This window comes from Crocodylus porosus, unplaced genomic scaffold (assembly GCF_001723895.1).
Source record: "Crocodylus porosus isolate Cpor-Errol unplaced genomic scaffold, CroPor_comp1, whole genome shotgun sequence".
NCBI classification, from domain to species: Eukaryota; Metazoa; Chordata; order Crocodylia; family Crocodylidae; genus Crocodylus; species Crocodylus porosus.
The window spans coordinates 1,531,026-1,557,145 of NW_017728937.1; the positions used below are offsets into that span (position 1 = coordinate 1,531,026).

Sequence of the window (26,120 nt, forward strand, 5' to 3'; positions counted from 1 at the left end):
CTGCCCAGAGCTGCACAGCAAGGGCAGGAAGAGGAGGAAGAGGACCTGCTACGGGCCAGGGGAGGGGAGCCAAGCAGTATGTGGACAGCTGCATCAGCATTGCTGTGTGCATTGGCTGGGGCTGGGGTTGGGGCTGAGACCAGGACGGTGCCATCGGAGGATGCGGGGTGGGCACAGGTAGGAGTGCAGAGCGGGCTGCCCCAAGCAGGAGTAGGTGGGTCTTGGCCCCATGAGAAGCACCATAGGGACAGCCATGGCCAGATGTGGGGTGCGGAGCACATCTGAATCTACCCTGCACCAGCCAGGTGTGCTCTGCTGCACACACTCCCTGCTACCGCGCACTCCATCCTCTTACCCCCAGCTGGCTTCTAGGACTTGGTGCATAGGCAGCCCCCTCCCCAACACACATATGCACACCCACTTCCTCATATACACCACATGATACCCCACCCCCACACCACACATATACCCATGACCCACCACACCCCCACCCATACACAAACCCAACCCCCACATACCCACCACTTACACACACCCCCAACACCCTCCCCCCACACAATATACAAAAGTAAGACTTTATTTTGCACTATTATGCAATCACCTCTATATACACTACTCAAAAGAAACATAAATCAGGGCAAAAAATACCTTTTGAAATAGTTAAAATATGTTATAGTAGATGTTTGATTTTTAGCGTATGATTTTTTTTATCTATAACTTATTAAAATTATATCTTCTGAATGATTTTGTGTGCATGGCCTTCACCAGCTCACCAAAACTCATTAAGTGGCCAGCTAGCTGAAATAATTGTCCACACCTGCAGTTAGGGGAGTGACACACATTTGCAGAGCTAAGCAAGACCCCATGTCTGGTAAAGCTGGAGTGGTGGGGAGGGGCTATTCCCCAGCTGTGCTGCTTATGGGGGAATCCCACTCATGAGCCACATCCTGTGCAGTACAGTAGGCAAGTGTCACCCCCTCACTCCCCCCACCATGGAGTTCCTTCAGAGAGTGAGCAGCCCTGGGAAATCAATAGGTACGTGGTGCCCGGATGATGTTGAAAAACCCACCAGGCACATAGCAGCACCCGGATGAGCCTAAATCCCTTAGAAGACAGGTCTTATGCATCTCTGCAAGCTTCCCATAGCCCTTGGGCAGGGCACATCAGCTCTTGCCTTTAGAGAGGAAATGAAAGAGGAGCCGAGGGAACAGGGCAGGCAGCAGAGAGGTGGTGGAGAGTTGCTGTTGGGGACTGCTTCCAGCAAGGCCATGGGTTTGGACAAGCTGGGTTTGAACTAGTTTGTGTCCTGTGTCAGGAGCATCTGGTGGCAATGCAGGAACCTCCTGTTATACAGGCACACCAAGGTCAAGGAAACAAACTGTGTTAAAACGTTTCTGAGCGAACTTCAGTCTTACCACTGGAGATTGCTGAGTGAGGATGGAGAAGATGCAGCCAACTTCATCTGGAAAAGTGACACTTGGCACAAGTTATTCAAAGTCCCCAGGAGGGGAAGTGGACAGGGAGAATGAAGAAGACAGAGATGCAACTGGACCTGGAGACAGCAAGGACTACAACAGGATCAGAAGCAGCAGAAGTGACAGCGACATCAACAGTGACAAGGACTGTGAATGAACTGAGAATATAAATTCCAAATTGGGGTTTGAACTAAACGACTGCGCTTGGGGTAGGTGAGGGTGGAGGGTGGGGGTGCAGAGGAGTGGGCACATTTAGTGTAAAGGAAAGCACGGATTTTTTAATGCAGTTTTAAGATGTGTGATGCAAAGTTTATGATAAAGGATGTATATATATATATATAACTCTCTATAGATATAGAAATATATTTTAATTAAAAAAAAAGAGTGAAGCTGGTGAGAGGACTGGACAGCAAGGAGAGTGCCTAGTGGGAAGGAACAGCAGTTTGTCCCCGATGGGCAGCTCCTGAAGTGTGAAGGAACCAGATCTCCCCACCTGCCTCCCCTTCTTCTCCTATCCCCCAGTCCTGAGACCCCCTTGCCAAAGACCCCCGGGCATGACTAGTGCACAGCAGTGTTCTTCCACACCTCTTTAAAATGTTTACAAGAAATGCCTTCAATTTATCTTTTGGTTCTCAGTCCCAGAGATGCAAAGCAAACAAATGGGTGGCCAGCCCACAGGCAGCTGTTATGTATGGCAGTGGAGGCTTAGCGTAAAGGAGGCTAGGGAGGCTCCAGCCTCTGGCTGCATGGAGGAGAAAGGCAGCAGGACGCTTCTCCTGCAAGAAGTGTCACTGCCAACAACCAGGTTAGGACTTCCCTGTTCCTGCAGCTGCTGTCAAAGTCAGGGCTTTGGACCTTTCCTCATTACATACAGCTGCAGTGGTTGCAGGTCTAGGAAAGGGTTAACCTGGCTTTTGTGATGGTGACACCTCCTGTCTTGGCAGCACCCTGCCACTGCTTCCCTCTAAGTATCTGGAGACCAGTTCCCCTGCCTCCATTCTTGTGCCCCAGGGTACGAACTCCATCAGGTACACCTCTGGGGGTGGGAATCAGAGTGGCACTTGGTGAGAGGAGGGGCTTGAGACACACCTGCCACTCAGGTTGGCTGCCACTATTTTATGGCTTAGAAATTCAATGGAGAAGAAAGCACTAAAACACAGGGTCCAGCCAATGTGGTGATGACCTGGCTCTGAGGACAAGCTTTGGACTACTTCACTGCCCTCCCAAGAGTGATGCTTCACCTTTGCCAGTGGGCGTTGGGTGGCCATATGCAGGAGCTCCCTAGTTATGGGCAGAGTAATTGGGGCAAGGAAGCACATGGTCTCAAGGGGCAAGGTAGGGGCTGGGCCACTGCAAACCACAGCATGCTGTCCAGGGCCCAGGCACCTCATGACTGGGAAGCACCTGAAGAGGTTAGATGTCACTGACTCAGAAAACTCATCCCTGCCATCATTCAAGCCCAGGCAGGAGTCCTGAGCCTTCTTTGGGGCCCAGTCTTGCAAGATGTTCACAACCTCCAGGGAGGTGATGTAAGTGCCATTCTCTGCAGTCAGTGCCTTGCTCCAGAAAGGGGCCACAGGCCCTTTGTTGGGAGCCAACCCCATAATTACCTCAAGAGGCCTTCTACCAGGCTGCCCTGCTGCATGCATCCATTAGGAGCTGTTCTGAGGGTCTTTATCTGACCTATCAGCTCACCTGTGATGGGTAACTTGGGCTTCCCATGATACAAAATCATCACTGCCTCAGCTTTCTTTAAACGACCTAAGATCAATAATTCTCGTTGCATGGTTCATTTTATAGAATTGTATTTGATTTTTATATGATCTGTCTTATGCTGTTTGCATTGTTGCCATGAAAACTTAACTGATGGCACGTGCATGTATGAGCATCGCTACAGTGCTATCACAACAGAGCTGGGATGATTATTGTCATGTACACTGCCTGACCCCCACATTTTGCTTTTCTGCCACTCTTTCAATCAGCTCCCCAGTAGGGAGCAGTATGTAACTGATAGCCAGAAGCACAGAGTGGGGAACGGACCAATTGAGAAAATTCCTGCTACTGGGAGGACTGTTGCTAAAAAACACTGTTTGGTTTGTCACCTAAATGCCCAACCCCAGTTCTGCTCCGATTGGTGTGCATTGAGATTTTACCTCTCAGTCTAGTCTGATCTCAGCATAACCTTGCAAGCGAAGAAGGATTAGTCTGGATCAGTGCTGGTAGGGGAGACCTGGGTGGAAAAGGCAAGGTGCTGGAGCAAGCGGAGCTGATGATTCAGTAGATGGTGCTCTTCCCCCAGTGTCAGAGCTGAGCCAGCCTCCTGCTAAGGCAGTGATTCTCAACCAGAGTGCTGGGGGATTTAAAATAAGAATCCATTCTGTCAAAAACATTATGCTCTGCTGTGGTCTTTCTGAGCATTTTCCAACAGAAAAACTGCTCTATTCTTTTTCTGTAGTCAAGAAATGAGTGGAAGCTAAGAGCTGGCATTTTCTGAGGGTGTCTTGAACCTGAAAAGGTTAAGAATGACTGCACTGTGGCATTAGAGGTGCTGTTGTTCAGATATAAACCCTGGTCGCAAACCATCATTAAAAACCTCACAGAACTTGCTACCAAATCCAGATTCCAATGATCTGGTCAGATTCTGACTTGCGTGGCTCCAAACTACTTCTGGAAAACCCTCCTACCATCTCAATCACATGCAGTATTCTACTTCACTTCCTGTCCTAAACTGTTGTGCAACATCACATGGTTTGTCAGCCACAGCCACTATAACCTTCACCTGAAACATTACTTCCTTTCACTGGCAGGTGGGTGAAACCACCAGTCTGGGCAGTTAATAAAGCACCACGTAATCCATCAAAGAGGAAGGTGTTTGCTGATGAAGCTGATGTAACCACAGTGTAACCTATAGGCACCTGCTTTGTTCATTTGCAGTCAAATTCTTTTGTTGTCTTCTTCCAGCAGAGAAATGGCACCACTGTGTGACAAGCTGAGGTGCTCGATGGGCAGAATGCTGCTCTGCACTGTCTGTAAAGGGGCTGGAGCTAGCATGTGCCATAGGAACTTTTACAGAGATGGGCCAGCTAACTGCACCCAGCAGCTACCTAGGGAACTAGCCTTCTAGTACAGAGAAAGATGTTCTGTGGTTAAGGCATCAGGTGGAAATTCATGTGGCCTGGATTTCCTTTGTGACCTCAGGCTACTTCATTTGTCTCCACTCCTGTAAAATAGGGACAATAACACTATCACCCATACATCCTTTGTGGCTGCTCAGATCCTAGGGTTCTGGGGACATGGAAACATCTAGGCTGATGCCCAGATGCAACCCATGACATTTGGAGCCAACTCCCTACCAGCTGGAGTCTGCTGGGGATTGTCCTGCCTGCCTCAATCACACTGAAAGGTCCAAAGCATGACTCCTAAAGAGCCAGCTATGAGTGGCCAGTCGGAGGAGGAGGAGGAGGGAAGCTCTTGTTGCTTGCTGACACCTTGGACTCTCTAGAGGAGGAGAGATAAGGCTGCAGTGAGGCAGGTTAGGTAGGCTGGGAAGCTTGCTACAACCACAGAGATGACCCAACACCAATGCCACTACAACTGGAGGGAAGGATGGCAGCTCATGTCAGCTGACAGTCCTTTGTAATGGCTTTCGTGTTCTCAGTTCAGCCCCCAGTTGACAAGCATCCACGTCACAGAAGCCACAGCCCACTCACTGGCAGTCTTGGGAGAGAAGCCAGGAAGTGGAAGGGTCTGGCACATGGACACCCCTCTCGGGTCTTCTGAGGGTGGGAAGCACATTGGTAGGGGTAGGTGTTTGAAGGCAGCCCTATCACTAGCCCTGCTGTAGCACAACATTCTCCAGGACCCTCAGTTGGGCGCTTCTTACTAGACGGATTTGTCTTTATAGGGAAAGGGGAAAAATAAAAAACTCACACCAGCAGGGCTAAACCTCAAAGTCACTGGCAGTCCGATGACTGGATACCTTGAGCAGATTCCAGGCACATGGCCATCACCAGGGTTGAATTTTTCTCTGTCTAATGTAATGGGCAGCTTGCTGAGAAGGAGGATTATTGAGTTTCTGTCACTCCTCAGATAAGGTTTTAACTAAGGATTTTCTTCTGGCCGAAGACACCCAGGGACTGACAGAAAATCCACACTGCTCAACCCAGGACGAGGCTTGCTGCAGCTTCCGTGAGGGAGCCAGCACTGCTTTACTGTGGACAACTTCATGTCTTGTACTCCACAGCAGTGCCAAGGAAAAAGGGAACTCTACTCCATTCAGAAATAGACCCATGGATGCCCAAAACCAGCAGGTTTCTTTCATCAAAATAAAAGATGAAGCCGGTGATCGTAGGAAAGGAGGAGATATTGGGCCACGTTCTCAGCTCATGTAAATGAGAAGAGATCCACTAAAGCCAATGAAACACGGCCCATCTCCTCCAGCTGAGAACCTGGTCCAAGATCTCAGTGGGGCAAAACCCAGCCCAGTGGTTCTCCAGACCCCAAGGTGATGTGGTGACCTGCTTTATGAGCTACCCACTCTGCAAGACACACTGGGATCTCCACTCCCTGGGCAGCTGGGTCCCCAGAAGATGCCAGGATCTCCTCTCCATCGGCTCCCTACTTTCAGAACGGTTCCAACTCTTCTGCTGTTGCTGGGGTTGGCCAGTTGGACACGGCTAAGGGCTTCTGCTCACAGGCTGTCGCATTGTGAAGAGCCATCTCCCAGGCCGGTGGCAATGATGTCATCATGCCCTGAAATAAGAGAGCTCATATTTCAAAATACTTGTACACTATAACCTGAATTGGCAAAACTGCAGCTTGGAGCGAGGCTTAAAATAACACCCATCAATCATTATTCAGTCAGCTGAATAACCCAGGCAGAACACGCTCTGCTACATTTCCAAATCCAGCATTATCATTACTAAGAGCTGCTTTCTCTGCCACCTTTCTTAGAGCATCACGGGAACAAAGCTATTGGTTTGAATGAAATGACACTTTCACTTGAAAGTCCTTTGTCAGTCACATATAATGTATCCATCTGTGCAGAGAACCCTCCTGGCCTTTACTTTCCAGAACAAGCTCAAAGACGGCTCTGGTTGAGTATCTTGTTGCTGGGGTTGCTAGACTAGTTCCCTAGCTGGGCACCTTCCCTAGGGAGGGAAAGTCAAGGGAGATGTGGAAAGTTGGGCAGCTACAAAAGGTCAGATTGAAGAGGATTATACAGGGGGAAGGCAACAGGAGCCTGAAAGCTGCTCTTTGGCCAGGATGTTTGTGATAGGGAGGACCTGCTGTATTTCAGGGCTGTCTCTAGCACAGGCATTTATGCTACAGCATCTCACTCTGTTGTTACCATTGGGGCGGTGCGATTGGGAACACCGACAGAGGAGCCAGTACTGAGAAGTATTAAGAAAAGCCAACGTCTGGTGGAGACATGAACCTGGGGAAAGATCTGATGCCCTGAGGCAGGAGGAATGTGTTTCCATCAGCCAAGAAGTGCTGGCAGCACAACCCTCTCCCGCTGTGCCTGTGTGCAAACTGCCCGCCCCACAGACACACATGGCTGGTAGCTATGTTCACTTGGGATCACTCCAAACCCACTCCTAGTGAGTATTAAAGGGATCTTCCAAATCTCAGCAGTTTAAAACTGTCTTAACACCTAGCATATCCATTGGGCTGGGTGTCCTGCAGCAATTCAAGGAATCCCTGCAGTGCAACACAGGGCAGAGTGGTAACCATCACACACTGAGGGAAGCACTTCAGGAGGCCTCCTGACACCCCAGCAGAGCAACTGACTTTGTCCCCATTTCACAGAGGGGCAAACCAAGGCATGGAGGGATGATGCAGCTTGCCCAGGGTGGCACATGAAACCATCAAAGAGAGGCCTGTGATTCCTACAGTTCCACTTCTTCCCCAGCTGCGGTTTGCCTCCAAGCCAAATCCTCACTTCCTCTAGGAAACCACAGCATTTGCACTTCCCTTTGCGGGGAGGGGGAAGGGCAACAAACGCACCAAGAGCCAGGGGCCTTGGTATGGCTCGCTTGATTACCTCAATTGTTCCTCCAGCAAGTTGGCTTCTGGCTCTATCTCTAGCTGGGCAGATGCTCCTGGGGCAGGGGTTTTCCCTGAGTTGCCCACAGTGATACCTGGGTCACTTGTCATCATGCAGGTGAGGGCAGTACCTCATGAGGAAGGGCTGGTGGCCTGGTTGGACTAGGTGACCTCTGGAGGTCCCTTCCACCCCTGCTTCTCTACATGATACTATATATCTCGCAGGATTCAAATGACACTGACTCTTGCGGTGGGGTCTGCAAAAAAAATTAAACCAGGTCACTGATTAACAAGTTCACCTAAGTGAAGGAGCAATTCGATAGGAGACTTTTCCAGGTTATGATTTTCAAGTCTTACAGGGGGGCTCTCATCTCTTAGGGGCAGGAAAGGCGCAGTCCCCCTTAATTAGCCCCCCGTATATATGACACTATATATATGTGTGTGTGTATATAATGCTATATATATAATACTATACACAGACATAATGCTATATATAGGAAACTACAGATAGATCTAGATGATACTATACCCAACCCCCCTCCCTTCCCTTCGTGTCCCCGGGGCACCTCATCCATCCTCCTGCAACATCGTCCCTGCACCACCCTGCATGTGCTGGGAAGGTCCCACCGCCCCGCGCGGGCCCTCGCTGCAGCTGCCCGGCCCGGCCCCGCTGGTCCCACTCACCAGGTGGATGCCGTGCACGCTGGCGTGGGGATGCACGCCGGCGCGCAGCCGAACATGCCCTCCCCCCGCAACGTTCGGCGCCTGCTCATTGGCTGCCCGCGGCAACGCCGCGCCGCCATTGGCTCGGGCGCGCCTGGCTGCCCCGTTTCACGTTGGGTTGCGCGGCAGCGCGGATGCGGCTCTCGCGGCGAGCCGCGCTCGGAGCATCCTCGCCGTGCTGCTTCCTGGGCGCCGGGGCCGGGCCTGGGGGGCTCGGCCTGCAGCCTGGCGGCTCCCTCCTGCTCCCCGCATTGTCTGCCATGCCCTGCGCGGTCCGGCCGCCCTCCGCGCCCGGCGCCCGGCTGCAAAGTTAAGGCCAGGGGTGGCTGGCGGGTGTCTGCGCTAGCCCCCCGGCGCCGTGCCCGGTGCAGGCGCCTCCTCCCATGGGCAGGGACTAGGAGCGGGCTGGGGGCAGGGCTCCTGGCCGGACGCCGGGGTCCCCCCGCGCCGCCGAGCCTGGCAGGGATGCCGCGGGGGGCTGGGGGCCCGCGCCCCTGAGGGCAAGGGCTGGAGCCGGCCGGGCCGGGCCGGCGATGCTGCCTGGACGATGCTGTGGTTCCCGGTGAAGAAGATCCGTAAGCAGTTCAAGCTGCTGCTTTTGCTGGTGCTGCTCACCTGTGCCGTGTGGTTCACCTACTTGCACATCAGCCTGGTGCGCCAGGGCAGGGCGCTGCGCCTCCACTTCGCCTACGGCAGAGGTAAGAGCCCGGGGAGCCCCTGTGCTTTCCGCCGTCCCCCCTCTTCTGGGACGCCTTCCCCTGCCTGGGCTCTCGCCCCCCACCTCCCCCCGTGCCTGGTTTTGTAGGTGCCCAGCTGAAACTGGGGGACCCTGGGCTGTTCAAAGCCAGGGCACTGGTGTTTTCTTCCCACCGTCCCACCTGCTTGCTTGATGACCTTGCCAGAGTGTCTCAGTTTCCCCAGCCCTCCTGGGACAAGGGCGTCAGCGCGTTTCCCACCCTCCAACACACACCCTCACTCCCAGGGGCACTGAGGATTAGCTAGCATTTGGGATCTTCCTTCTCCCCCCTCCAGGGGAGCCCCCTCTTGAGGGGGTGGGGTGGGAGGTCTGTGCTCCAGCTCTGTGAAGCTGAGGAAATTGACCCCCAGAGTCCTAGTTTCAAGAAGTGGGTGCTGAGGGTGTGGCTCGGATACCTGGGTTCAGCGCTGCACACCCAGACTGGCCCCACGAGGCTCTTGGAGCTGGGCTCGGCTGGGCTGCCAACAAACTGTCTGAACTCGCGTCCCTGTTAGCCCCAGTGGTGAAGTGCTGTGAGCAGCCGTTCGGTTGCTCTTTAAAGCAGTATCCAGGTCAGCTGCTCTGGTTGCAGCGCTGGCTGTACTCTCAGGGGTTTTAAACACAAGAGAGCCTCCCAGAGGAAAGAAACCTGGGGCCCTCTGGCTGGGCTGGAGCTTCTCATAGCCCCACTGGTGGTGCTTGGGGAGGGAGATGGCCATGGCTAGTCCTGCCTGCCAGCAGCCTGGCAAGCCCTGGATGTACCTAAGAAGGTATGCTGGGCTCTGGATCTCTCCTCCAGGGTGATGTGACTAAGGTGTGAAGTTCTGTGATGTGCTGGCCAGAAGGGACATGGGGGGAGGACAGGTGGGGCCCTCGGTGTCTGGATGAGAGCCGGCTCAGTTTACATCTGGAGAGCGTTTCTCAGCAGTGAGCTAAAACCACAGGAAGGCAATTTGTGAAGGAGCATGCTCTCCCTGCCATGGCACTATGGTGGCTTTTCAAACCCATCCATGCAGTGAAACCCTTTATCATATCAAGATCCACCCCCATCTCTTCCCCTCTGCCATCTTGCCAGCTGTCCCCTCCCATGCTGCAGGGTAGGAAAGGCCGAGGGGCTTTGACTCCCTTCCTTCCACCCTGACATGCACACATGCACCTGGCTGTGCCCCCAGATGGAAAAGCCTGTGCTGTAAGAGAGCGTCTGTTGCTGACCAGACAGAGGCTGTGCTCGTTTATTGTGTCAAGGTGGTTCTAATGCTAGAAACTGGAGCTAGGGAAAAACTTTGAAGGTGGGAGTGGGGGCTGGGAAGATCACAATGGGTTTTCCTTTTCTGTCTCAGCCAGCTCTGCTCTTACTTTCTGCTTGTGACAGGAGGCCATTTAGGATGCCTGGCGCGTGTGAAAGGCAGGACTGCAGAGGGATAAACCAGTTGTTCTGGCTGGTACTCTTTTAGATGTGCTCTCAAGGCCTCCAGGGTTTTCCCAGCTATGAATATTTGGTCCAATACTCTTCTCAGTTATGTGGGAGGATAACTCTGTTCAGTGTTGTTACTCTGGCCTGACTGTAGTGTGAGTGAGAAGTGAATAATGCTTGTGAAGTCCTATGTTCCCTGTGTTGTCAGGAGGTTGGCACTGTGTAATGCAGAGCCTGATCACAGAAATGTTTAAGGACATATGTAGCTTTGCTCATAGGAACAACCTGACTTGATTTTTGCGGGGACTTCGTGCCCGAGGAAAGCTCCACATGGGCTACTTGCACGGCCAAAAGCAGAGCGTGATGCGTGAGCCACGCATCTCATAGTCTTCAGTTGAAGTGGGAGGGTGACTGACTCACAAAGATTTCTTGTCTCCCATCTGTTTGTTGATGGTTTAAGTTTAAAAAGCCCCCCCCCCAAAAAAAAAAACCCAACCCAAAACAACAAAGTAAAATTTAAAAAACCCAAAGTGAACTTTGAAGAGTGGATTTAACCATTCTCTCTTCTCTCATCTGAGGGAAGCTGAAGTTTCAGTCTGTCGTGATAGTGCAGTACTGTAGGTTTGGTTGTCTGTCAGTTAAACCAGAGACAGCAAGGGAACTTGGATAAGCAAGAACAGGAGCTGAAACTACTTCGGTAGACTCTTAACACTTGTTTGCTAGCTAGTGCATGTTAGAAAGCCCACATCACAAACCTAGTCATGAGAGTGTAACCACTGCTTTTACAGGAAACTTAGCTAGATTCCTGTTCAGCTACATCATGCTCGCTCTGTTTGGTGTCTTTGAAATGAGTGGGTGGCAGATGATCCAGATATTGTCTTGCCACCCTGGGTTGGGTGTCTGTGGCTTTAGTGAACAATAGTGTTGTTGCCATTTACATGTCAAAACCTGAACTGAACCATGGATCAGCCCATCAGTGTGATGAGAAGAAGTTTAGATTGTGTGCACAGCCTCAAACAGTCTGATCCATGTAGTAAAATGTGGCAAGGTGTGGGAACATAATGTCAAACTGGTTGCACTGTTGACCAGACTATCAGAGAGGATGTGTGGCTTGCTTTCTGGCATCCTTGCACACCTCCTTTGACACTGCATGCCATATGCTAGTTACAAGTTGAGAGACTCCCCTCCCAAATCTGACTGCGGCTGTTTTATTCGGAGCATTCAGTTTAGCAGCACGGAAATGCATTGCCACACTCCAGCTCCCAGCAGAAAACCCTGCAGTTACAATGCAGCTAAATAAACGATGAGAAATATGTGCTATGGAACAGAGCACAGCTGGGATGCGATCATACCAAGACTGGCTTGGGAAACTGGGCCTTAACTAATGAGCTACTTGTGACTGCATGAAGCAAGCAGCAGGATCAATGACTTTGTGTCAAACCCACACTCTGAACCTGATCCCTGTTTACGCCATGCTCAGTGTTTTTGCTGTCATCTATGGTACCTGGCAGTGGCATTCACAGGCCTCACCAGGTCAGGTTCTCCCCCACCCCTTGCTTACCACCTCACTACCAATCTAGAATCTCGCCCTTAGTTTGCAGTGGTGCAGATGCCAATACAAAGGACAGGGCAAAAATGAATTGGGTCCTATAGCTCGCTCCGCATGTCTGTCTCTCACCTCCATTCATTATTCCTATTGCTCAAGCAGCTAGGAGCCCCAGTGATGGATGAAAGCCCCACTATTCTCAGTGATATACTGATGCTGAATGCAAAGACAGATTCTGCCCTAAAAAGCTTCCAGTTGTGCTCTGTGTAAGTGCACAGCCTTTGGACAGGGAAAAAGCCACTCACTTCCCTAGTGTCTGTGCTTGTCGCAATTTAGCATTTGCAGTGCTCCTTAGGTACACAGTGCTGGAGTGACTAACTCCTGAAATGACCACCCCCACATTTTCAGGGCAGTCTCTGGGCTGTTATGAAAGACCTTGACAATGAGAGGAGACAGTGACCATGAACCTGGCTAACTCCTGTTATGCTCAAGCTTTCTAATAGCTCTTTGGCAGCTTCCTGTTCCCGATGAAGCTAAAGGGAGTCGTATCGGTTACAAATTGCACAGGTGCAGTTGCAATTAATTGTACTCTGCTTAACTACTACTAAGCTACAATGTAGACAGCTGCACTCTGCCTGTCAGCAGCTCACCTAAGCTTTAGGCAGATAACCCGTATTTGTGAAGATTCAAGGAATGGGCAACGTGTTGGGACTGGCAGCATTTTCTGCAGCTAAGCAATTAATGCCCTTATCTAGTAGGCACATAACTGAAGTACTCCGTGTATGACGGGACAACAGGGATATGGAGAGACGGGAGCATAGAGACACAGCAGCTCGCGTAATGGGCAGTGGTCTTGGCATGCTGCCTGCCTGACCAGCACCAAGATTTTATTGGAGGCGTCGTGGCCAAGCAGAGGATGATGGGGAGGTGGCTTGACACAACACTTGCTATTTATGTCAGGTTTCATCCTGGGCCACACTGACCATGCTCTGGATAGCAGAGATGTTGAGACCATCTGTGCCCTGTGTGGTTTGTGGTGCAGCAGACAGTGAGTGGGAGGGACATGAATAAACCCAGAAAGAGCCATTTTTGAGCCTTATTTATTTATTTATTTATTTTTTAATGTGGTCCCTTCCACTTTTTTGTTGGGGTGGGGGCTTAGGGCTTGGAGCAAGAGGCAGTAGGAGTTGGCATGTCAGGTTTGGGAGGCTGTTGCGTGTGTAGGAAGGGCTGTGGCTGAGTGAGGGGGAGAATGTGGGCATGCATGGCGAGAGATGCATCTAAAATGCAGATGCAGCAGAATTGTGCATGGGGCAAGGGTGAGATGCTTGCTTGATGCAGTGGGTAAGGAGAGGGTGGTGAGCTGACTTGGAGCAGCTGCACATGGTGTTTCCCTTAGTCTGTCCTTAGCCCACTCTCTCCCTGCCCTGTAGTAGGATTCTGGCCTGTTGTTGCTCACATTGTGCAGGAGCCCAGGGGCTGAAATGAAGCCTGGGGCCCTGTTGTGTTAGGTGCTATACAAATATGCAACAAGAAACTGTCCCAAAGTTCTGTTCGTCAATATAGCCCAGTTCTCTTCTCAGTGGTTAGAGTTGGGCTTAAAAACTACGCCCAGGCCCAATTTTTCCTCAGCTATTTTCTAATAAAGTTTGGCTGCCAGAAACTCATCTTGAAGCGCAGGCTCAAATTTGTTCTTAGCCAACTGAGAGATGTTTGGGGAGGTGTTTTATTTTTTAACTTTTTGTTGGGTGGGGGGTGGTTTTGTTGTTGGGGGCTTTGGGGGGTGCTTTTTTCTTACGATGTTCTTCCATTTGATGTTGTACCAGCTGGTCAGCTCCACATAAACTGGGCACAAGCAACATCTGGATCTTCATTTAGGAATCACCTTCTACCACCTTGTGGCTTCCTTTCCAATGAAGCCAGGGTTTCTGATGATCTCTGCACTGCCACTGGGCAGCAGGAAGTTCTGGATGGTAGATCCATGTGCATATCATGGTGTTTGTGGCGTGACTGCACGCCAGAAGACTTGGTGATAGCTAATTCCCGGGCTGTAGCATTCCCAAGCAGAGTTCTGAGACATTTGGAGCATGACTTGACCTAGACCCTGGACAAGCCAAGCAGGGCCTGGGATGTCTCATTTCCTGCATCTCTTCCAGTGTTCCATGAACACAACAGGACTCCTTGCAATGTTAGAGCAGGCTGTCATTGCTGTAAGGCAGTGGTGTTCAGTGTGTGGTCTGCAGACTCCTGGGGATCCATAGACTGTCTAAGGGGTCCATGACAGATGACTTGGATCTATCAGAAGCATGTGAATACCCACACTTACAATTCAAAGGTGTCCGTACCTCCATTCAAAATGTTTTGGGGATCCATAAATGAAAAAAGGTTGAAAACCACAGCTGTAATGCAAACCAGAGGCAGTATTTGTAGGAGAGCTTCCTTCCAGCAGTGTCCTGAATAGACTGCCAGCAAGCAATGGGTGTATCCTGATAGGGAAGGTGCTCTGGAAGGCTGTCTCGGGGGGCGGGGAATTTAGCTGCCATGACCCATGTATTTGTCACTGTTAGGATTCAGTGATGCAATAAAGGTGGGAACAAATGGTAGAAATTCAGAGGGCAAGGAAGAGAGATAAAAACAGGGGGATGAAAAGGGGCTTTGTAGAGCATTTTGCAGCTGTCAGCTTCTTGTCTTGAAGGTATAAAAAGAACCAGCATGTACCGTTCCAATGTCCAGATGTTCTGGATTCAGCTTGCTGTTTGCTACTCTGCTTCTTCTCAGGAGTGCTCCCTGGGGTGTGGGGTGAGGAGATAACAGCTCTTCATCATCAGGATCTCTGCAACTCTTTCAGCAGCTGACAAAGGCCTCAAACTGGTCCAAATGGCAGAAGATGTGATAGGGTGGGTAGGTAGAGCACCCACACCAGTGCCAGCTTGGGCCCTGCCAGCTTGCCTTTAAAGGTCAGGTCTGAGACCCAAAGTCCTCCACAGACGGGCTGAGTTTTGAGGCAGCCCACCCCTGTGGGTGAGCCTCCCTGATCTGCCTAGCTCCACCCTCCCCAATAAACACTGCTGTCTGTGGAGTCCCTGGGAGCTGGAGAGGCAGGTGTTGCACTGTTCAGAGGGCTCCCTGCTGTGTGAGCGGCACGAGCCTCACTGGGCATGAGGCCTACACCTGAATGACTTCAGGTCTTGCTGCAGTGGTAGAGGCCAAAGGAAAGTCAAGGTAGAAGAAAAGCAGAGTCTCTGTGATTTGCTCCAGGCAGTGTGCGCCAGGGTTGTAGGGCCCAGCTCTGTGCTGGAATACATTTCTGTGTTGTAGCAGGCACTGCACTGTACGTGCCTTAGATGGGCTTCCCCCTGGGTATGGCTGGGAAATGAGTTTCTGCTGCCTGCCCTCTTCCAAGGTGTTTTGTGGCTCAGAGGAGGGTGGTGCATTAGCTTGTGACTTTCAGCACCTGCTGCTTGCTCATGCAGCCTGTGCACATCTAGTGCACAGTCTCTCCTGGAGCTGAGCAGCTGTCTCTGGGTGGGAGCAAGCTTGAGGCTGCTGTGGCCTGTTGGGACACAGTCCTGACCTCTATGTGGGCTCCCCTGTGAGCTCTTCTGTCATTGCCCAGGGGCAAGCTGTGCCCTGGGGGTGGATAAAGGAATGCCCACCCCAGCGATCTCCAGTTCCAGAGGAGGATACCCACAAGCATTTGTTGCACTGACTGGGGAGCTTTGAGCCCTGTGCTTCCTCTGGCAGGCAAATCTATGGTCAGCTGACTACAGCAGCTAGGATCTCTAGATCTGGCATCCATTTATTGAAGTGTTAACAGTCTGAAGGGAGGGGCTGGGATATCCCTTACTCAGTTGTTTGCCTAGGTGCACCTCTGTCTAGATGCTCAGCAGTGTTAATATTGGGGACTTACAGGGCTGGGGTTTTGTCTCTGGGGTGGATGCTGCCAGGGAGCTGTGCCTTGGTTGCTGATGTGGATATGAGAAGGTAATGGAGAGAGATCCTTAAAGTGCCACATTTGCATGTTCCTTGTAATTCTCAGCTGTCGACTTCCAGCAGCTGTGGCTGGCTGAACAGTTTCTGTTTTTTAAAAAGCCTGATTCAAAGTGCTTGGATCTTGCAGCAATGGGTGCTGTAGAAGGCCACTGAGGTGGGCTAGCACTCCCTTAGTGAGAGGCTTCTTGGCTGAAGTGGGGTGGCAGCAGCAGCCCCCAGCGCACCTTGGCTCTCAGCCTACATGATAGGGTCTCTGTGGAGAAGGGTTTTCCATGCACCCTGGGCATTGAGCTCTTTGGAGAGCCTGCTCATTCGTGTTGCCACAGGAGCTGCCACATGTGGAGTGCTCTAAAATCTGGGCCTGAAGGAGAACCTGAGCTCTTCTGAAAAGGTGGCTTGATTTTTGGGTGCTGAGCACTTGAAAATGTGGTTCAGAAAGAGTTGTTGGCAGGAGGACTGTCCTCTGGGCATGTGGGATGAACTGGAAAGGGGGTGTTAGGATGGACACTGGGCAGCTTTGGTGGGGGTGGAAGGGAGCCCTTGTTTAGAACGTCTGGGCAGGACTTTGATTTAGAGCTGCGTTTGCTGGCCTGCCCTGGCTCAGGTCTTGTCCTGCCCAAGGTCTTGTGTCAGGCTCTTTGCTGCAGGCCTTCTACAGGGTGAACACATTTGTCTGGGCTTGTGGAAAATTTCACAACTGTGCTTTGTCAGGCTCATCAGGAGGGCATGCTGGCACTGGGGGCTATGGGGGAGACTGCTTTCGCAGGGTCGGGACTAAGTGTCTGTGGGGCAGAGGGGCAGGAGTGGTGAGAGATGGGTTGAGAGCTTTCCTGGGGACTGGAGGTGCAGGTGGGGATGCTGCAGTGGGAAGGGTGCAGAGAAGGCAGCAGTTAAAACTGAGACAGCTCCTGTAAAAGGCAGCAAGGGGACAGCGATGGCTGCCTTTTTTTTTTTCTCTGAATTGTGGAAGGGATGTTGGGCAGCCGAAGCAGGGACCCTCAGCCCCCTTCTACAAGCACAAAAGCTAAGGGGCGTGTGTGTGTCCTTTGAGATCAAACCTGCCAGATTCCCTCACTCAGTTAGACAGATCCTGCCTTTCTCCCAGTGATAGCTGGATCAGCCCCATTCCCCCCCACCCCAGTTCTCCAGGAGAGGGTGGAGAGAAAGTTTAATTACTCATTAAATGAAGGGGCCCTAAGCAGATGTACTTTCTGTAGTCTGAGGCTTTGCTCATGCATCTCCACTTCAACCTAATTGCTTCCCAGACTGCCAAAGGGAAGGCTGCAACAGAAAGGGAAGGCTGCAACAGAGGCGGGTGTCCCCTGTACCAGCCAGGTGGCTACTCAAGGAGCTGTACCTCTGGGCTCCCTTCAGTTCCTCCAGCGAGGTCTCTGTGGCCAAAAGAGTGATGCACGTACCTCCGAGCCACAGTGCCCCCTTGGCTCCAGAGTTCACACCATAGATTGAGGGCAGTGTCCTGCTTGGAGGCCTGTCTGCCAGGTGAGTTTGGAGAGCTGGCTCCCACCCAGAATGGCATTATGTTCCTGATAAAATAAACCCCTTTCTTATCTTCTACAAGGAGATAATTACCCTGCTCTGCCTAATTTAACACACAGATTCCTCATCTGAAATAATGAGGCCATTACGGTGTTCTCCCGGCTGGAAACCGCACTGAGTCAATGGGGTGGAAACGCTGGCGCACGCCAGGTAAAAAATGCAATTGAAAATAAAAAGATGACCCCTAATGGGGAACACGTGGGTTTGGCCCACCAGAGACTTCCCTGGCAAGCATCTCATCCAGGGAGGGAATCTGGTTCTTGAGAATGCTGCCAGAGCTGAGAGAAGGATGGGTTGATATGCGAGACACTTTCTGCAGCCGCTTGAATGAACAGGTTTGCTTTCGGAATAGGAATGGCTGAACCCTCCACTGCAGAAGCATGGGCATGGAGGAGGGGCTGATCTCCCTGCCGGGGTGCAGTTGAAATGGGGTCACCAAAGAATGCATCAGTTCCTCCATCTCTGACCAAGGGCTGCTGCTTGGGCAGAGGGTGGGGGGTGTGGGTGGGTGGGAGTGTAGGTGTATGTAATTATCTCCCTAATGGGATACCTATAATCTAATATGAGCAACTGATCTATATGGGGGGGCGGGGCTGGGAGGCTGAAGAGGTCTGGTAGCAAAGCAGGCCTGGCAAAACTTGAGAGTAGAGGGGGCATCTTGGGCCATCAAGGTGACATCAGGTAGTGAACACATAATGAATGTCCCTCTGGACTGTTCTGGATCAGGCCACTGCCACAGCCTACATTTGCCACCTATTTGATTAAAATGCTGCAGGAAGAGAGTGAGGCAGATAAAGCACTGCCTACCTCCAGAGCACTGCCTGCCACATGTCCTGAATCCCCCAGATCCCTGGTAGTCAGGCTGGTGTGCTAAAGTCATGGGGCAAGTCCCTCATGAAGAACCCTGCTCCTCTTTCACAGCTGCTGGGGAAGTAGAGTGGGGCTGATGCCTATACCCACCTGGTGACCCTGGACTCTGCTGGAGAGCCATTTTTTGCTGGTGTCTGAGTGGGATATCCCTCCCCCAGTCTCTTGCTGCTGGAGGGCACGGGGGCTTTTCTTTCCATGGCCCTCACATCTCATGAGGGCAGGGGAGGCTGCTGCACCCTTCCCCACCCAGCCACAGGGGTGTCTGTTCTTCCGTCCTACTCCAGGCCTCCACTTCCGAGTGTATCCTCCTCCTCTGTACATGGCTCCAGTTTCTGATTCTGCTGCCGCTTGGAGTTCTCCCTGGCATTGTGAAATGGACCCACTTCTTGACAGTTCCCTGCTGCTCTCAGTGCTCCCAGTGACAGCAGAGAAAGTGAGCAAAAGCTTGTTAGCTTCTCCCCACTGCTGTTTGACCAAGCTCTGAGCAGCATCGGGAGCTGCCTGCCTGCCAGCTGGGGAGAACAGAGCTATGTCAGGTTGCATCAGGGAGTGTTTCCTCACAGCCCTAAGGGCTACATGAGTCTCCCAGTGGAAAGTCTGTATTCTGTAGAAGTGGTTGGCAAGTCCTGTTCTGCTCCCTGTATCCAAGGAGTCCAGTGCAGCCCCTGGCATGTAGCTGAGTGGACTTTTACAGGTCCTGTTTCCAAAGTCCTCTCCCTGGTGCTGGTGAGGGTTGGAGCTGGGTTCAAGATCAGAGGGGGTCCTGTTCTAATTGGTTATTTCAGGGTTGTGCAACTGGTGGCCTGCAAGCCATTGCAGCCTGCTGTGTGGCAAGGGAGGGCCTGGGGGACTGTGTGCCTGTGAGAGCAGGGGGCCACATGCTGCCAGCAGTGATATAGCCATTGCACACTATCAGTCCAGCTCACCTGGTAAGGAGCTTCTGGGGGTGGGGGTGCTGACCTAGCAGCTTTTATGGGCCATGTGACATGAAGCCTCTGGGCTGCCTGCTGTCTCTGCCGTGGTCCCTAGCCACACCAAAGTTAGACAGCACTGAGTTCACAGACTGGCCTGGTTTCCTTTTCCAGCTGAGGGGAGAGAAAATCATCCTCACCCCCAGAAAAGAAGACTTCTCCTTAACTGCAAGCAGTAACACCTTGCCATGCCACTCTGGGTCCATCTAGCCCAGTGTTGTCTCTCTCTAGGAGGATGCTAAGGGGATGAATACTTATGCAGGGCCTGTTCAGACAGAGCTGCCCCTCACCTCTCTTCCCTGACAGCCTCCTCTGGATTTGTGGGGTGCCCCCTCCTAACTCACATTTAATCCCTACTGATGGACCTATCTTGCATGGACTTGTCCAGCTCTCCTTTCACCCTGGTAAAACCAGTCTTGTTTGTGGAACGAGACAGGGAAGAGAAGAATCTGCACCAATCTAAACATGTGGTTCCTGTGTGGCCTCTCCAGCGAGAGGGAGCAACAGTCCCAAGTGGTTGCTGATGTGATGGAGTCTGAGCAGCTTAGGAAAGGGAACCTGTGCTGTGGTCATTGGTGATGCCAGGAGGCTGGACAGTGTGATTCCCAGTGTGCAGGCCTGGGGCGGGCAAGAGCTATAAGTGGCCAAGCTTGGAAGCTGCTGCTTACAGCCCCGGTGTACTCCTTGAGGTGCATCGCCCTGACACGCTCTGCCTTGCAGGGCCATGTTCCCCTCAGTTTCCACATGAAGCAGTTTTGACCATTTAATTGCATAGTAATGCTGAGTAATGGCAGGGTAAATGTCTGGAATGTGCCTGAGAGCGGCTTGGTAATTTCCCTATTCCTAGTCCCAGGCACAGGCTGCACTGGAAGAGACTGTGAGGTGTTGGTTACTGAGTGTGCAGCCTGTGCTGCAGGAGAAAGCCAAGAAAGCCAGATGGACAGCCCTGGGTCCCTCTGCTGAACCACTGAGTGCACAGCCCTGGCAGAGCAGCAGGAGTCCTGGGGCAACTGCTCTGAAGATGGCAGCCCTGTGAGCTCTTGGCATGACTGATGCCTTTGATGACTTCAATGAGAGCAGGGGTTGTGGATTCCTCCTACCTTGGTCCTGGTGGTCTGTTTAAGGGTCTGAGCATTCATGGGATTAGCAGGATGTTTGTGGACAGCAAGGGAGCTCTCTGCATGGGTGGGAGCCAGAGGTCTGTGATAGGCCCCTTCCTCCAGGCTTTCCCCTCCTGTGGTGGGCTGTGGACCATCCCTACACCCTGTTCCAGAACTGAGGGGGAAGGGGGGGCCCTTCTTTCACCGTGGCTTAGGTGGGGCATGAGGGAAATGCCCCATCTGAACAGAGCAAGGTAGGAGGCTGCGTGTGGGCAGATTGGTTGGCAGCAGAGGACATGAGTGTATTCTCCCCTGGGGGAGATGGGGCTTCCCTTCTGTGCTGGTGGGGAGAAAGCAAGACCAACTTTGTGCCTATGCCAGTGGGCTGGCTGGGAAGTGCTGCTTCTGCCTCTTCACCTCATGCTGAGCAAATGCAGGGAGGCTGCTTGAGTGTATGTGACTCAGTTTCCCCATCTGCCAAGCAAGCCAAATGCAGCCCTTCCCTATTGCTCTAAGGCAATGGTTCTCAACCTTTTTAGATTCAGGGCACCCCTGGGTAGACTTGAGGAACCCCTTAGGAAAATGCCAGCTCTTAGTTTTGGTCTAAGGGCATAGAAAATATATGGAACTGTTGAGTTTGGCCTGACCAGAGTCAGGCAATCATCGCCTCCTCCCCCCACCTTTACTCCCTCTTGGGGGTCACTTATACCCTTTTAACCATGGCCCTGCCCTGCCCTGCCCTGCCCTGCCTATATGGTGGCTCCTTGCTCTGACCCAGTTTGGCCTTGCTGGGCTGGCTGGATTCCCACGCTCTGGCTGGTGCGCCGGCCTCTCAGGTGACTTGTTCCCCTGAATCAGCCCTCTGTAACCAGCCCTGACCTGAGAGCCAAGCAACAGCCCAAGGAAAACAGGATGCAGAGGCCGGCAGGAGCTCCAGACTTTGATTGGGGATGGGAAAGAGGTGCTGGCTGCCTCCTGGCGTAGGTGTTGTGTGGAGGGCAGGGGGGAAAAGTACCAGAGGAAGAAGTGGCTTCTTGTCCACCACCCCCTCCCCAGTCTGCAAGTGCCGTTGTGGCACTGTCTAAGCACAGTGCTGCCAGTGGAGCTGAGGTGGAGGCAACCACAGAGGAAGGTAGAAGCGGGGACCCGTCAGAGCCGGACTCTGCCGCCAGCTCTGGAAGTGTAAACACAGCTTGCTTTGAAACGCAGCCTTCAAAACATTACCTGCCCACACGGCCTCTGCTTTCACCTTAGCCAAGGCCTGAGGGCACTGCTGCATGATCTCGATCCTACATACCCCATCCCCTGGCATAGCATGGTCCTGGGTAGAGGGGGCTTTCTTCTGTCCTGTGAGTGAATAGAGGAGTCCCCACACCAGGCACCTGCTTCATCATGTTGTGGAGTCCCTGATGCAAACAGCTATGGCTATGGCTGCAGTTGTGCAAAGCTATGTGCTAGGACCCTATGGGGCAAAACCCACTAGTTACACCAGGGGTGGGCAAAATGCGGCCCGGGGGCCTGATGCGGCCTGCCAGGCCACTCTATTCGGCCCATGGAGCACCTAAAAAATTTAGAAAATTAATATTAATCTGCCCTGGGCTGCCTGTAATGTGGCCCTCGATGGCTTGCCAAATCTCAGTAAGCGGCCCTCTGCCCAAAATACTTGCCTGCCCCTGGGTTAAACAAAACAAATGCTAAAGAGCCAGGAAAAACTTGCCCCAGCCCCTTTGCTGGCATCCTGCTCATGAACGACATGTGCCCCCAGTGGCTCAGGGGGGCGCAGCAGTGGTGGTAAGCGGAGGAGCTCCTGCAGATGCTGGTGCGGGGGGTGGGGGGAGGCAAGCACCGACCAAGGGTCAGTGACCACCCACAGCCCCCTTTTTGTAGGGGGGTGCACCACCATGTTCTGGAGGTGCATGTGCATCGATGTGCCACTCTCCCACATCAGAAAAGGAAAGTCAGGTCCCCAAATCTGCTCTGATACCCATGCGTTTGCCTGGCTCCACTCCCCATGGGACTTGGTGTTGTGTCCTCACCCCACTGCCCATAAAGCCTACAGTGCATATTGGAGCCCACTGCCATGTCAAATTCCTGCTGCTCTGCTGAAGTGGGGCCCTGAGGCCTGGTCACATCCCAGATCCCTCCTGCTCCTATGCTTTGCATGGGGCTGCAGCCACTTCAGTCCACACAGTGTGGCTGATGGAACCATGAGGACCCAGTTGCTGGTTGCAGTGGCAGGGAGAGGAAAGAGTTAAAAAAATAAAAAATAAAAAATCTCAATGCAGGCATGACCTGTCTCCTGGGACAGTGGGAAAGAATTGATAAAGGTCTTGGGCAAGTCCTAAGCAGGAGTAGAGGGTGCTGGTACTGCTGCGTGTGGTGTTGGTGAGACCCTATCAGACACTGTGTCCGGGTCTGGCATCTGCCTTTTAAATGGGGCACTGAGAAATTGGAGAGAGTTCTAGCCAAAGTGACATGAGTGATTTGTGGTGGAGAATGAACATTTTCTGGTGAGTGATACAAGGCACAGGGAGCATCAGCTGGCCGTGCAAATGTAGCCTGGGAACCAGAGGATGTAATCTCACCCTTGGAGCAGCGAGGTTTTGGCGTAGACTCCTAGTAGGGAGTCACAGAGGTGGTAAAAGAAACTGGGTTAAGATGAGGCTAGCCAATTTATTCATGGGGTTGCTTGTGCTGGCTCTGGTAAGGCTAGAGTCCTCCTTGGTCCTGTGTTTCTTGGGTGTGGGTGGGGTGAGATGAGGTTGTGGTATGGCATGGCAGTGCTTGGCATTTGGCAGTGTCTCTGGCTGCCTAGCAGCCCTCTTGCCCTACCCAGAATGGAGAGCTTTGTTCTGCATCAGGACAATTGCCTATGTTCAAGGGGATTGCCTAGCCAGGCACACAGCATGCCTCTTGGGCTATCTGGCTGGCCCCAGGCCACTGGGCAGTGATGGTGCTTGGGACCCTGAGACCTGGGTAGTGCCCTGGGCTCAACAGCCTGGTGATGGGAAGGGGTGGAGTGTAATAATATTGGACACTGCTGCAGCCTGAGCTGACTACTGCAGGCTGCCCTGTACTTTGTGGCTGACCCATCCTGCTACACACACCACAAATGCTAGGGAGGGAACAGAGCTCTCTGAATTATGTGTGGACAGACTGTGTAAGGCTCAGTGCCAGAGCCAGCACCATTTTGAGCTCACACACCTGCCTGTTAATGAATTTCCTTTTCTTAAATGCATTGAAGAAGATGAACTGTCAGTAAGGCAAGGGGCTCCACTCTAGCTGGAGAACTGCCAGGCCACACTTCAGCATGCAGGTCTTTTAAGTGGAAACTCCAGGATGAGAGAATAAGCAATACCACAGCAAGGGATGTCTGGGTGGATTTGGTGCATGTGTTAAGGCCTTTCCTTTGCTGTGTGGGGAGCAGGGCTAGCATGTGGTCTCCTGCTGAAAGCCCCCTTGAGGCATCAAACAAGGAAGCTACTTCTGGTTCCCAGTTAGGCTGAGCTGGGGCTTGGGAGCTGCCAGTATTGCCTTTGGGCTGCTTGGGGCACCTGTCTGGATTGCTGTGGGTCTCATGGGAGTTGTTTTGTGAAAGATCCTGCTGAGTCTCATCAAGCACCCAGATGACTTGGAGAAGGCCCTTGGTCAATCAGAGAGTTCAGCCAGGTGGTTTTGGGGTGGCTCAGAATTGCAAGAGGGTGGATGAGAGTTGGAGTAAAAGGAAAAGTGTGAGCAGGGTTGCAGTGGTTTTGTGTGCTGTCCTGCCCATCTGGTGAGGGATCTACAGGTATTCAGGAGAAGGGCAGGGACCACAAACTATAGATTAGGCTGTGGGTTGGCTGGAGGGTAGTGGCAGAGCTGGGAGGGGAACAGACAGTGGAATGAACCAAGATGCGTATTGCAGCATAGCGAAGTCACTCCTAGAATGAGTGATTCAAGTAAGAGATGATGCTATTTAAGTAGCTGACATGTCCCTGGAGGAGTGAGTGGCCCGAGGTGTTGGTTCAGATGCAGAGCATCATCCTTGTTAGGGTCCTCCCCACCTGCCTTGCTGAGCCAGTAGCAAGCCTGGCTCCTGCTGGGTTACCAGGGCCTTGAATGTGCCTGTGATAGTGTAGTGATCACTGGGTTCAGTAAATACAGGCATGCAACAAATGACAACAACTAAACAACAGTGACCTTTCTTATGGAGCGGTAACCTCTGCAGACCCCTCTGTCTCACACTAATTATCCTAACTGAGTGACCATCTCCCAATTCCAAACTTCTTTAGCCTTCTATATAAGGGAATGTATCTCAGTTACAACTTCTATTACTACAGGCACTTTGGTCAGAGAGGGGCTGCCTGCCCAAGCTGAAGGGATAATACCAGTATGGGGGCAGAGAAAAGGGCAGAAGAGGGTCTGGCTTGCAACACCATACTTGTGTCAGAGGCTGGAAGACCTGGGTGGTGTTCCAGAGACTTGAGGCATTGTCTGATATAGAAATAGGGGTATAGGCTGGGATGCTGATATGATCCAGACACACCTGTGCACATGTTTACACATGCACACATGATGCATATGTACATGTTTCAGCTTTTGCACCTAGTTATTGAATCATTAAGTGTGCTAGAAATCCCTTAGCTCCTTCCACCCCACCAAAGCAGTGGGAGTACTTGACAGGTACTTTGCAGCATCTTTTTGTGGCTCAGTGGGTGCGCTGGGATGGTGCTGATCTCCCCAGGTGCAAGCTCTCTTCTCCATGTGCTGAGTGCATGTCAGTGCTGTTTCACCTGGTACCTGTTCAGTGGTTAGTAGGGAGCTGCAAGTGAGGGCCTGTGCTGGCTTTGTACTAGTGAAATAATTAACCCCCTCAGTACTTGAGAAGCACTTCCTAGTGGGGTGATGGGCATCAGCTGAGCTGACCATGTGTAAGGAAGGGATGGCAGGGAGCTGGAGAAGGGTAGGATGGGCTCTTTAGACCTCTTTCCCCCGCCCCCCCCCGCACTCCAGTCTGCCAGGCCCAGTGTGTGCATGTGCTAGGGAGGGGGCTGGGGTAGTAGCTTATCGCTCCATGGGGCTATAAGCTCCTCAGAGTCCTGGCAGCTTAAGTGCTTCTTTGACTTCAGCCCTTTAATGTAGGTTTTTGTTGCAAATTAATTTCCTGCCGGGCTTCCCTTTTTGTTGGGTCTCATTTGAAATCAGTCTTTGCTGGAAGGCTGTCAGTTATCTGCTGCTCCCTGCTATGTCCCCCCCTGTCTCGGAGAGGTGGGGGGGAGGAACGGGTGAAGGGGCCTCACCCTGCAGCTCAGGTGGAGTCAGCAGCAGGTGGGAAGCCTGTTGGGCTGAGAGCCTGTGCTGGGATAGGAGGAAGATGGTGGTGAGGCAGGCTGGCTGGCCCCTCTGACAACTTCATAAATGTTTCACCTCATCTCAGTGTTGCAGGAGTGCCAGCAACACCACTGGAGGGTGCCATCATGAGACTACTGCCAGGAGGAGCAGCAGTGCGTTGCTTGCCTTAAGACACCCTGACTGCTCTGCTTGTGGGCTGTATTTCCCTCTCTTTGTCTACTTAGACTGAAAGCTTTTCAGGGCAGTGTTTCTGCTGCCCTTGCTCCAATAGGGCCCTGATCCTGGCCAAGGCTCTCAACAATTACTCTTCGAGTAGCGCATGTTTTAGGTAGCCAGTCAGCAACCCCTACCTT

General features: G+C 52.3%; 1 protein-coding gene and 1 long non-coding RNA gene across 2 annotated transcripts in view; one reads left to right on the plus strand and one right to left on the minus strand.

Annotated features, from left to right (window-relative positions):
- Nucleotides 1-1,868: 1,868 nt before the first annotated feature.
- LOC109318170 lies at nt 1,869-8,275 on the minus strand. Its single transcript, XR_002103197.1, has 3 exons — nt 8,208-8,275; nt 7,522-7,780; nt 1,869-6,227 (listed from the first exon to the last, which is right to left on the minus strand). It is a non-coding gene; the product is annotated as an uncharacterized LOC109318170 (long non-coding RNA).
- A 135-nt stretch (nt 8,276-8,410) lies between these two features.
- Nucleotides 8,411-26,120, plus strand: part of B4GALNT4 (beta-1,4-N-acetyl-galactosaminyltransferase 4) — a 113,015-nt gene continuing 95,305 nt past the window's right edge. Inside the window, exon 1 of the mRNA XM_019547239.1 lies at nt 8,411-8,944. Coding sequence (XP_019402784.1) covers nt 8,794-8,944 — 151 coding nt within the window. The 5' untranslated portion in view covers nt 8,411-8,793. The remainder of the gene's footprint in view (nt 8,945-26,120) is intronic.